Source organism: Rousettus aegyptiacus, unplaced genomic scaffold, assembly GCF_014176215.1.
Source record: "Rousettus aegyptiacus isolate mRouAeg1 unplaced genomic scaffold, mRouAeg1.p scaffold_m13_p_4, whole genome shotgun sequence".
Taxonomy (NCBI): Eukaryota; Metazoa; Chordata; class Mammalia; order Chiroptera; family Pteropodidae; genus Rousettus; species Rousettus aegyptiacus.
In genome coordinates, this window is record NW_023416307.1 from 24085725 (window position 1) to 24098970 (window position 13246).

At 35.7% G+C, this 13246-nt stretch overlaps 1 protein-coding gene and 1 non-coding gene across 5 annotated transcripts in view; one reads left to right on the top strand and one right to left on the bottom strand.

Moving 5' to 3' along the window:
• ARL14 (ADP ribosylation factor like GTPase 14) overlaps positions 1–13246 on the top strand; it is a 98299-nt gene that overhangs the window by 58490 nt on the left and 26563 nt on the right. For 2 of the 4 annotated variants that reach the window (XM_016149138.2, XM_036219991.1), the window contains one exon: positions 112–1545. The exons of the other annotated variants lie outside the window; for them this stretch is intronic. In XM_016149138.2, coding sequence (XP_016004624.2) covers positions 446–1024 — 579 coding nt within the window. In that variant the 5' untranslated portion in view covers positions 112–445 and the 3' untranslated portion in view covers positions 1025–1545. Of the gene's footprint in view, positions 1–111; positions 1546–13246 lie in introns of those variants that run through there. 4 annotated transcript variants of the gene reach the window in all.
• LOC118602335 lies at positions 3847–3909 on the bottom strand. Its single transcript, XR_004950677.1, has one exon. It is a non-coding gene; the product is annotated as a U7 small nuclear RNA (small nuclear RNA).

Below are 13246 nucleotides of genomic sequence, written 5' to 3' on the forward strand. Positions count from 1 at the left end.
ATAAGATAAGTGGTCAAATAACTAGAGAAGTTGAACAAACCACTGGTAAAGTTTTTTTATTCTGCTACCAAACTGTGCTCCTGTGCATGACGGAACGTTCTGTTACCCTAGATTTCCCACATCTGGACGAGAACAAGCTGCAGCGTCACCCGGGCAGGCCTCTCCTAAGTCCTACTCACTCACAAAGAATTTCCCCTTTGAACTACTATGACATTGGCTGGTTACTCACACCACAGATTCCTCAGGATTGGCTGGGACTGCAAATAAAACACTGCCCATAATCGAGCTGATAAGCTACAATTTAAATGCACGTAAGTTCCTCTTTTTAGACTATAACATGAAGCATTTGCTCTCTTCTTTCCTCCTAACATTTTCATGCAAGACCTGGAGAGGAAACATCATCTCTGTCCAAAAGGAAAAGTCTTTAAGGAAATAGAGCTTTAAAATGGGTCTGTTGAGTTCTAAAAACCTTAAAGCCAAGCAAGCCCACATTCTTCTTCTGGGACTTGACTCTGCTGGGAAGTCTACTCTCCTTTATAAATTAAAGCTTGCTAAGGATATTGTGACCATCCCAACAATTGGTTTCAACGTGGAGATGATTGAGCTGGGAAAGGGTACTTCGCTCACCATCTGGGATGTTGGAGGACAGGAGAAAATGAGAACCATGTGGGGCTGTTACTGTGAGCAGACCGATGGGCTGGTGTATGTTGTGGATAGTACCGACAAACAGCGACTGGAAGACTCCAGGAGAGAATTCGAGCACATTTTGAAGAATGAACACATAGAAAATGTGCCTGTGGTCCTATTAGCCAACAAACAGGATGTGCCTGGAGCTCTGACTGCCGAGGACATCACTAGAATTTTCAAAGTGAAGAAGCTCTGCTGGAACCGGAACTGGTGTGTGCAGCCCTGCTGTGCCATTACTGGTGATGGATTGACTGAGGGGTTCAGGAAATTAACCGAATTTGTGAAAAGCCACATGAAAACAAGAGGAGACACGTTGGCATTCTTCAAGCAGAAGTGAGGTCCAAGCAGTGAAAGAGACACTGATGAAGTTGAAAGAGTAATTTTTCCCCCCACACCAAACGCGAAAAGCAAGTTACCGAGGTGGCAAACTTTTCTTGAGACGTTATCTTAACTAATTAAGTTAAAAACTCAGAATAATATCTATAAAATATTATTTTTGGTCAGGCACTTTAGCTAACTATGTGGTAATGATAATTGAGAATGAAAAATTTACTATTTTGTGCATGTTAGATGGTTCAGAATAATCATATTTGGGATCAAATAAATTATTACTTTATTATTTTTATATGACTACTAGAACAAATTTTAAGTAAACCGCTGATAGAGTCAGAAGTCTTTCAGATTGTTTTTAGCTGTTACAGGTATTAAATTTCCACCACACTCCTATGTAATATCTGGGTGGTATAAAAAATGAACTTTAAATTATAGAGAGGAAATATTTTGATGTTACTATTTTGTAAATCCCTGTCTACCCCCTATGTAAATTTTTCTTCTGAATTCCTGCCAGCTTTTTGAAATCTATTGCTTGGAACTTCCTACAATGACTCAAACAATGATCTCCAGGCTGTTGGTTGCCCAGAGGTTGTGTTTTCTCATTGGAGCAGAAGTTTGTATCTCAAAGCTCTGGGGATCAGGGCAAGGCCTGGGCTTACTGCTCATCTTGAGGCTTCAGTCCCAAGACTGGCTTCAGTAGAATTCAATATAACAGTCATTACTTGGGAACTATGTACAGCTCACTGTACTGATCAAACAGGAACCAGAGCCAGACTTTGCTCTCAGAGACCTTACAATCCACAAAGGAAAATAACATAAAGCTAGTAGCTAGAATATGGGAATCAATGCTGTGCTATAACAGGAGAGACTCTTTCTAAACTGGAAAAACAGAAAGTGCTTTATGCTGGAGGTAGTATTTAAGAAGGTTCCCCCTGCCTCTGGGGATCCCACAAAGGTACAGGTTAGTCACTGGAAGTTCCTATCATTAGGAGACTCTCCAGAGACTCTATGAGGGAGGGCTGGAAGAGACAAGGAACTAGAGATTGAATCGGAATTCCCCTAGAGGCTCATAACTCCCAGGGAGACATTTCCTCCTACCCCACCTACAACGAGGCTCATTTGGGCTAGAAGCAGGTTTCAAGCTTCCGCAGCAGCCCCTGAGACTTTAAATCTTAAGGTCACAGGAAAATAAAGGTACAATAAACCAGGGGTGCCAGTCCCTGGATTCCTTTCATGGTTTTCTTCTCTCATCTTAGCCATGATTTGTTCAGCAAAGATCTGAGTAGCTACTTCTGTGCTATGTTGTAGGGATTCAGATAATAAAGCAGACATACACACAGTAATAGTTACCATTGGTTGACTATTTGTGAATGCTGGGTGTTGTACTAAACGCTTTCATATGTCTTCTCATTTAAAGTTCACAACTGCCCCAAAAGGAATAGGTATTATTTTCTCAATTTTAAGATGAGAGTACTGAGACTAAAGATCAGGAAGAGTAGTGCTGATAGCTGTTTTTGTCTTTGTCTAGTAGGTCTTTCCAGTTAAACAGCAATAACACCCCCCCAACCCCACCCCTCACACACAAGACTTGATATTTTAACTGAGGGTATTGGCAGAGCCAAGATTCAAACTTAGGCGTGTCTGACTTCAAAGCCTGTGCTGCTAATTGCCATGATATTGTTTTATAAATAAGATACGGTCTCTGTCTTCCATGAGCTCACAACATACAATTAAAAATAAATCCAGTTTAAATTAAGACTAGAACTACCATATAATCCAGCAATCCCACTTTTGGATATATAGCCAAAGGAAATGAAATCACAGTCTGTCTCGAAGAGACACCTACACTCCCATGTTCATTATAGTATTGCTTATAATAGTTAAGACATGAAAACAACCTAAGTGTCCATTGATGAATGAATAAAGAAAATATAATATATATATATATATATATATATATATATACACACACACACACATTGGAATATTATCCAGCCATAGAAAGAAGGAAGCTCTGCCATTTCCAATGACATGAATGAAACCAGGGGGCATTATGTTAAATGAAATAAGCCAGAAAGAGAAAGACAAATACTGTACGATCTCACTTATATGTACAATCTTAAAGAGCCAAATTAATAGAAACAGAGAGTGGAGTGATGATTTCTAGGGGCTGGGTAAAATGTGGAGAGATTGTGCGAAGGGTACAAACTTTCTGTGAGATGAATTAAGTTCTGAGGATCTAATGTACAGCACGGCGACCTTCATTAACAACACTGTATTGTATACTTACTTGGAATTTGCCAAGAGAGTACATGGTAAGCATTCTCACCAAAAATAATAATAATAATAATAATAATAATAATAATAATAATAAGGTAACTATATGAAGTGGTGTTAACTGACTCAATTGTTGGAATCCTTTTACAACATATCGAATCCTCAAGTTGTATACTTTAATATATTATTACATATGTAATATAAAATATATTTTACTTGTCAATTATACTTCAATAATGATGTGGGGGGAAAGGGGAAAGAATAAACCCAGGCCAACATATATTACTTTTATAATAAGAAGTTTCTTAGAAAAGACAAAACAGGTGGTGTAAACTGAGTGCAATAACAGAGCTATGAGAAAAATGCTGAAAGACTAGCAAAAAGAAGACCTCAGGGCAGTGGCAATGTTAAATGCTTCGTAGTAGAGTTTTTTCAAAGTGTCACAAGACAATTAAAACCTCAAATATTCATCTTTAAAAATGCATCATCCATTGCCTTTTTACCTGTCTTTTTAAATCTTCCTAATCTTTTTTTTTCCTCCCCCTGGCTGGGAGTTTTTCGGTGAAAACTAGAGGACCTACTAGACAAATTCAAAGAGAGCTGTAAGCACTAATCTTCCTAATTTTAAAATTAGGAGTTACTAATCTATGTCTATAGAAAATGTCTGAATAGAAAATGTCCTCCAGTATCCTGAGTGTTTTGGTAGTTTGAATTAAGTCCAGCCCTTTGTGGCCCAGTCTAAGCACAATGCAAAATTCGGAGAAAATAGTCCCTAAAAAATATTGAAAGCAATTAAAACCCTCACTTCAGAAAGCTCTGATGTGTGTAGTGGGCATAGTGGACAAATACACTCTTAGTGTAGAGCAAATCTTATAAAGTAGCTTTCCGATCTCTCTCCTTCATACAATAGCTATTCCTCAAAATCTCTACTAATATTCTCTGAAAAACTCTTATGCTTTCCTCCTTCCTTCCCTGGGGGCAAATTTGTTTTCTTCCATCAGTCACTTGCTTTCTTTCCAATGTATATTTACCAACCTTTCTTAGGCATTTCCCTCCTACTCTCCCTAGCATGTTCCTTGATGCCCTCCAACACACACACACACACACACACACACACACACACACACACACACACACACCCTGTGCACTCTCCACTTTGATCTACTAATAAAGACCAAAATTGAGGGAAGGGAAATAGGTTAGGTGGGCAATAGCAAAATATTCCTTAATATGTGAGAGGAAAGAGGCCTTGATATTTATTATTGTCATGCATTTTATTTGTTGTTATCTATATGTAATGAAGCAAAACTTTTAACTTATCAAAAATAGCATGCTGCCATAGATCTATAGCAACGAAAAACAGAACACTTTTGAAATGTTCCTTGGTCAAAGATTTACAGAGTCTGAAAGGTAAATATCAGTTAAATATTTCGATCTGATTTTCTAAGTATCCCCAGGTGAAAAAAATCCCTACAGGGCATAAGAATAAAGAACGGCAAATAACTAAAGCAGCAGCAGTGACCGATAGGTTAAAATTAATTTGTCAGTTTAAAAAGCTGATGTTTACTGATGATGAACAAAGTGGGTTCTGCCAAACCAAGGAAGACTGGAAATTTCACGTGGAGAGTCCTGAAGTTCTTGTCCATTATGGGTGGCACAGAGGGACAAAACATGGAGACTGCAGTATGTTCAGTGTGTGAAGGGACAGCCAAAGGATAGCATCTGGAGGGCTCCTGTGGATCCTGGGGTTTGCCTGCTCCTGGTTGCATGAGCTCTCTCTCCAGAGAGGCAGAGAAATAGAAAAAAGACAGAGACTTTTCCTTTGGTAGTGCTAATGAGCATTTAACATAATTTGGGATATGGCGTTGCTGTGGTTTCTTTGCACCAGGTTTTTAGCATACAATTGACTGTTAACGGATTGAATTACTTTAAGCATGAACACATTGTACCTCAAAAGCAACACATAAATATTAAAGTCTGTTATTAGATGGCTTAACCATATGAGTAATATTTTCATAAATGTTACCTTGTTTTGTTTTCACCAAATCTCATGGGGACACATAACAAATATCATCAACACTATTTTAATGATACGAGGAGCTAATTAAGCAGTTAAGGAACCTAGTTTTCTGATAGCTAAGATTTTTTAAAAATGTAATTATCATACAATGAATTTAACAATAATATGGCACATACAGATTTTCCATTAGGTTTCTTTGTTTCTATAAACCAAATTCTTTATTCCCTTCTTACCCTATCTGGTACCTGTCTCCTAGATCTCCAATCTGTGTCCTGCTTCCAGCCACTCTTGCTTTAATGTCCATATTTTGCTCCTACTTTATTATAGCCTCAGGGCCCTTAAACTTGGTATTTCCCCAGTTTAGAAAATACTTTTTTCAGGCCTTCAAATCATTCATGGCTTCATCTCTTTCGAAGCTCCAATCAAATACGCAGAGGTGTTCCCGGAGTCTTTATCTAAATAGATCTCCTCATCTTTGCCACCTAATACCTCTTACCTTGCTTTATTATTTTTCATATAATTTATCATGGCCTCGGAGTTTATTACTTACTCGTTTCTTTCCCTCCTGAGAAGGTTAGCAATTTGGGAGCAGGAGTTTTGTTCACTGTTGGATCCTGGAATAGCGCTGAGAATGTAAAAGGTATTTAAGGGATACACACAGCACCAATGAACGGTCTGAACCCTAACGGGAGGTCTCCTCAGGACCCCAGGCTCTCTCTCGGGATGGAGTATGGATCCAATAATGGAAAGTAAAAACAGTGACAGATTTGGGCCTAGGAGAGCCTCATTGTAACTTCAGGGCCCATCAGAGAGTCCCTCCCTCAGGAGCAGGGACTGAAATGAACATAGGCTTTGGAGACCGAACTGCGTGGGAATTATGGTTTGTCACTTGCTTTTGCTTTTAGGCAGGTTACTTCACCTCTCTGTCTCAGTTTTCTCTACTAGAATGAGAAACAAACTTTTATTGTGTTAAGCCATGGAGATTCGGAGGTTGTTCCAGCCACCACTGTTAATTACTCTAATAAACTAGGATCATGTTCCTTGCTCCTTTGCTATATCCTAAAATTCTTCTTTTCCCAATCTCCTTTTCCTCACAACCTCCTTCTTTCACATCCCCCTATATCTATTTTAGGATCCTCCTTTGATTCATCCCAAAACAACAAAAAAATTTTTTTCTTCAATTTTTTATTTTGAAAATTTTCAAACCCATAAAAAACTTGAAAGAATAGTAAAATTAACATTGGTGTGCTTTACACTTAAATTCACCAATTATAACAATTTTGTAATATTTGCCCAAACTCCTCTCTCCACACACAAACACACATACACACACAAATACACACAATTACAATTATCCTGACACTTCGCATTTAATTACTTTATCATCCATTTTCTTAGAATGGACATTCTCTTACCACGGTACCATTATTACACAAAATATTTTAAGGATTAATTAAATATCATTTAATAGTCCATAATCGAATTCCCCCAAACATAATTTATGTATAGAATTTATTTGATCCAAAACCTATTACATTTGGTTATGTCACTTTTAATTTAGAATATCTTCCTGGTCTTTTTTTTTTTTTTTTTTTTTTTTTTATGGCCTAGAAATTTTGAAGAGTTCCTGTCAGATAATTTAAAAACTGTCCCACTGTCTGAATTTGGTTATTTCTTCATGTTTGAATTCAGTTAAATACTTTTGCCCAGAATATTCCACAGGTATCGTACTTCCCACTGCATCCATTATGAGGCACTTAGTGTCAGTTTATCCTGTTATCGATGATGCTAAATTTGATCACTTCCTTTACGACAGCGTCCACTAGGTTTCCTCCATGGTAAAAATACAACTGTCCCCTCTGTTCTTAATAAGTAATTTGATATAATAAGTAAGATGTTTTGAGATTGTGTGAATATCCTGTTTCCCAAAAGCCTTTCTTCTTAATGATTTTAGCATTCATTGATGATTCTTTCCTGAACTAGTTATACTGTGAACTACAAAATGGTGACTTTTTTCCCCCTAAATCTGTCTTTTCTTGTACATATATTAGCTGGCATTCTTCTGTAAAGAAGAGCTTTCTCTTTTATTTCTCTTCTTTCTTTCTCTTTCCCTCCCTTTTTAAATTCTAAGTTTTATAACCCAGTATTACTAAAACTGAGATCCATGGATCAGCGGCATCAGTATCACCTGCTAGCTGCTTAAAAACGCCAGTCCTTGAACACCACCTCAGACCTATTAACCAGAATATTATATCTGAGGCGTGGAGATGTGGGGAAAATTCCCGAAATCTGTGTTGTTACTGACGCTATTATAATTTCTGCCATTATTCTTTCTGATGCTCAAACTGTCCCAAATTTTCCCAGGTGAAGCCCCTTCAGGCCAGCTACTGCTTTTGGTTAATATGTCCCTATTAGTCTTTGAGCATTTCCTTGTTTGAAAGAAATACTGAGTCACCTTGTACTTTCCCTACTTGGCCGCCTCAGGCCTGGAGTTAACTATTCCTTCAAGGGTCTCGGGTTTCTTTCACTGGGGAAAGACATTTAGAAAAAAAGTAATGATGCTAGCTGTGTTCAGTTACTGGTATGTCCCTGTTTACAGGGCCATTCAGTATAAAAAGCAAGGAAATATAAATTTTTTAAATACCGATTCCTCCAAACTGAATCCGTACCATAGGATTTTCCTTTATCTTCATAATTCTCTCTTCTCCGACAAAGAACTTCGGTTCTAAAAAAGCATCAATATATTGTGGATGAAAACCGGGTTCCATAGAAAGTAACCTGACAGAGTAATCTGCTCATAAATTCCTAACCGGGAAGGTCATAGTGGGTAGTTACTCTTCAGGCATATAACTTCTTTAGTAAAAGACTTATCTTTGCCTTAAAAAGTCCCGTCCATTGTTTCTGCGCATCTAGGTAAACACACCTTTCTAAAGCTAGACCATCCTCAAGGGAGCATATACTCCTGTTAACTCTCCTAGAATCCGATCTCTCTTGCTTTCTCCCACCTTCATGCAATCTTCATGTGATCAAGTCCCCCCTCAATTCCAAATACGTAAAAGAGGTTGCAAGCTATCATTTTTTTTGAAAGCATTTATCTCAGCCTGTTGAGACCTTCCTTTCAGGCGTATTTTCTATTTGGCGCAAATAAATTTTTATAAAAATCCTCTACAGGTTTGGATGTTCTTATGTCAACAATATTTATTCATTTGTCCTTTGCTACAACACAAAATATTTTCAGAATCACTATATCAATAACCCTACCTCTAATAAACCCACTCAGGAATGTTCAAGATTTCTTTCTTTTTAGTTCTGTTCTTATTCGGGGTTCTGTATTTGAAAGTTACCTAAATTGATTTTTTCTGTGGTTATGTTATAAATATGATGTTGATTTTAAGTTGGTTTCTGCTATTTGTATTCAGTTTTAAGGTTTAACTCTTCTCTTTTTGAGTTAATATTAATTTTTGAATTCATAGAATAGATATATGACTTAAAAGTTAAAACTACATAAAAAGGTGTATTTGGAGAAGTCTTGCTCACATGCTAGCCATTCCCACTTATTCCCAACTTGTAACCATTTTCGTTAGTTTCTTGTTTATACTTCTTTTGTTTTCTCATAGCAAAAATAAGAAAATATTTATAATTTTATTCTTTTTCCCCTATTTCTTACACAAAAGGCCACATTTTAGATACACAGAATAAATAATTTTAAAATAGAGATTTGCTACCATATTGTGGAAAAGTAACCTCACAGGGCGATCTGATCATAAATTCCTAAATGGTCAAGTCAGGATAAGTAATCACGTCCCAGGCATATAACATTTTTAGTAAAAGGTTTGTCTTTGCCTTAAGCAAACTCTGTCCATTGTTTTTGTGCACCTAGGTTAACACACCACTGAAAGAAGGGTAACCACACTGAAGAAAGGACATAATCTTATCAATTAATTATCCTACAATGCAAACCTCAACTTGCTTTCTCCCACCTTCGTGCAATCCACCTTACTTCCCTCCTTAATTCCAAATGCATACAAGAAACTACAACACTGTCATTCTCTGAAGCATTTGAGATCTTGCTTCCTGGCACTGCCATTAGTTTTGGCGCAAATAAACTCATAAAAATTCTCTGCAGGTCTGGACATTTATGTCAACAATACTCATTATTATATTAAAGAAGAAATCTTCTTGTGTATAACAAACTGATTTTCACGTACCTCTCCTCAAGTTACATGTCAGGTGAATTGTAGTTCAAAATCAGGTTGGACATTCTTTCAATTTAAAGCATTTTCCCACTGAAGTTCAATGTACTTACTGTAGTTGCTTATTAATGGGGAACACAAAAGATCATGGTGACAAGACAGTTTACCAAGGGATAACCCCAATTATCTACATAGTTACCTTTCTGCTCTTCTTTTAAAGCAAATAATACACATTACATTTATTCTGTAAAATAATCTCATATAAAAATATATTGACTCTAATTTGTTAAAATAAAACCCACAAATCTATAGACACACATATGTAAACTTAACATAGAAAATATAAAATACACCAAAATGTTTGGGTAGTTGCACTATAGATTCCTAGAATTCCTTACAGTTCTTAGTGCTTTCCAAAGTTTGTATAGTGAATGCATGTTATTTTTATATTCAAGGGGAGAAGATTATTTTCAAAAGAGCTGTTTAATCTTCAGAGCCTATATAAAACATGAATGGATAATGAATAGTCTTAGAACTATCATTTCAACTTCATTGATCTAAAGTAATAGGAAACCCTTTTAAAAACCAGAAATATTGCAGTGTTCAGATATCTTGGAGCATGGTAATCGAGCTTTTATAATTTAAGAAAAAAATCCGGAAACCAAAAAATGAAACAGCTAACATGTATTGAGCACTCAGTGTAAGCCAGGTTCTGTTCTAGCATGTCTATATATTATCTCATTTAATCCTCACATTAACTCTGTGAAATAGTACCGTTATTATCATTTACTGAGAAGAGATCTGAGACTCAAAGCCAGACAGACCCCTAAAATTGTTAAAAGCTCCTACCGTCAGTTGTTTGGTGAGAATTCTATACTGTAGCTCTGGATAAAGCTTTAATTTTCACTTAACACATGCCTTACTTCGCATTCTCAAATGATCTCCCACTTGCTGCACTCTGAGTCTAAGAACAGCTAAGGAGCAGAGAATAGATATTTAGCAAAATTAGTTTTTCATCAGAAACAGAAAGCTTGAAAAATAAGGATGTACAACTCTCCATTAGCACTTTGCTGTATTTTCTTCCAGTCTATTTTTCTTCAGTAGATCTTTTTGATAATTTGGTAATTTGTTTTTTTCATCTATCATCACAGCCATGTATTATCTATCTTTACCATATTATTATATATCTTTCAGATTCATCATTTTTAGTGTTACACCATTTACAAAGAAGTAGATATAGCATAGTTTATTTAGCTATTTCTCTATTATTGGCTTTTTAGGCTACAGCCAATTTTTCATGTAATACCTTACTAACAAACATCTTCATGCTTGTATTTCTCCAAATCCATGTTTATACTTTAATTTATCAAATATTGACAAAATACCTAATGAATACCAAGCACTGTATTAGGTATTGGTTTTAGGATTTTCCCCACCCCAGGATAGTATTTCAAATTTAAAAAGTATTATGCCTCAATACATATTGTCAAATTGCTTTCTAAAAGATCAATATCAGGTTATTTTAAACAAAGTCTTTAAAAAGAAGGAAAAAAAGAGATGTAAAAACTTTTAGTCATTAGATGACTGATGACTACACAATTATTGAAAACCTCAAAATAAGTAGATATATTTGTAAATTTCAAATCATTTATGACAGGAGAAAATTAATGCCAAAATTTGTAGTAGTTTTGCTTAAGTATGACTCAAATCTATATACAAAGAAAATAGTGATAAATTTGACTACATAAAAATAAAAATTATAGCAAACATAAAGTTGAAAGAAAATATCCAGCTGGGAGTTAATATTTGCAATATACAGTCAGTCTCTGTATTCATGAATTCTGCATTTGCAAACTGAAACAACAGATTGAAAATATGCTAATGTGTACTGTGTAGCTAGGTCTACAATGGTTGTCTCTGTACTGAACATATATAGACTTTTTTTCTTGTCCCAGAGTTTATTCCCTAAACAGTACAGTATAACATCTATTTACATAGCACTTACATTGTATTAGGTATTATAAGTAATCCAGAGATGGTATATGGTAGGGTGTATGTAAGTTATGTGCAAATGCTATGCCATCTTACTTGAGGGACTTGAGCATCTTTGGACTTGGTATCTTAGGGGCTGCTGGAACCAATTCCCCTCAGATACTGAGGGACGACTATGTAACATAGATAGAGATCTTACGTTTTAATGAAAAAAAAAAACTTGGAAAAAAGAATAATCAAAACTATGGAAAAATGTGCAAGAGTCATGCACACAGTTAACAATAAATGATATTCAAATGATCTTCAAAGAAGTGAAAAAATCTTCAGCTTCACTATTAGAGAAATACAAATTAACACAACATTTAGATATTTCTAACCTGTTGTCTTTGCAAAATTGTATAAGTTTGACAACATATTCTATAATTCTGTTGGTAAGGCTGTGGGAAAATAACCTCACCCAATGCTGGTGTAAATACAGATGGTATGACTTCTGTGGAGAATTGGGCAATATCTAACAAAGATATATTTGCACTTCCCTTTTAATCTGGCAATCTCACTGATAGGAATTCTCCCTGAAGATGCACAACCACATATCTGAAACAACATATGTGCAAGGTTAAGCATTGTGGCATTATTTGTAATAGCAACATATTAGAAATAAGCTAAATGTTCTTCTGTATGAGACTGGTTAAAAAAAAAAAAAAGCTATATCCCCAAAGTAAAATAATGCCCAAACAAAAGAATGAAAGAGGGACATAACAAAAGGAAAAGAAAAGGGCCAAGAGGCAATGACATCCCAGTAGCAACGAGTATACCTAAAGCCCAGATGATCTTGGTTTCTAAATATTGCACCTCACTGAAAGAAATCAGAGCTCCTTGGAGAAATGGCAATTCAGATCTGGAGCAGGCAAAGTACAAGATAAGCCTGATATATCTTGTGCCAGAGAGCAAGAAAGAAGTCAAGGCTGATGGAGATACATCAAAAGTTTACAGTAGCAGCCTAAAGAGACTCCTACTGACAAGTCTGAAAATTTAAGCATAAAAAAAAGTTGGTCATGGATTATAATATATTGAATAAATAAAAACAAAAACTCTAAGTCTATTTAATGAATATCATTAAAATATAAAATATAAAATATAAAAAGATAAAAAGGAAAAAGAAGATGTAGGGTGAGTGAAAGGACAGCTCTTTTATACAGAAAACTGTAGAGGGCATTATGAAATTGGAAAGACACTATTTTGCAACTGCAAAGTAATAACTAACCTTGGGTAAACACATCTTATTTGTATAATAAGATCGCAAAATGATTTCCTGAAATATCTTTTGGCTCTATGATCTAGGATTTTGAAATGGAAAGCTTTGATCAGATACAGGAAAAACTATGGGACCCTTACTTTAGTATGTTTTCCCCTCTCTTCCCAAAGCTGAAAATCACCATTTACAAGCCCAATATGAACAGATCCCCAGTTTCCTGACCTTGAATTCTTTTTATCTTTTCGCATGAGACTACAAGGTATATTGGAAGTACCTGCTAAAGAAGTCTTCATCATAAACAAAATTGAAGACAAATGTTGAATTGTGACTTAATATTTGTAATATATATCATAGATAAAAGTCCATGTCCCCAATATAAACATTATGTTGTTATTCATATATTGTCAAAGCAGTAGAGAAAATGATACTGTTTTGCCTGTTGAGCCAGATAAAGTGTCTCATCTCCAGCCTAAAGCATGTATTTCCAAA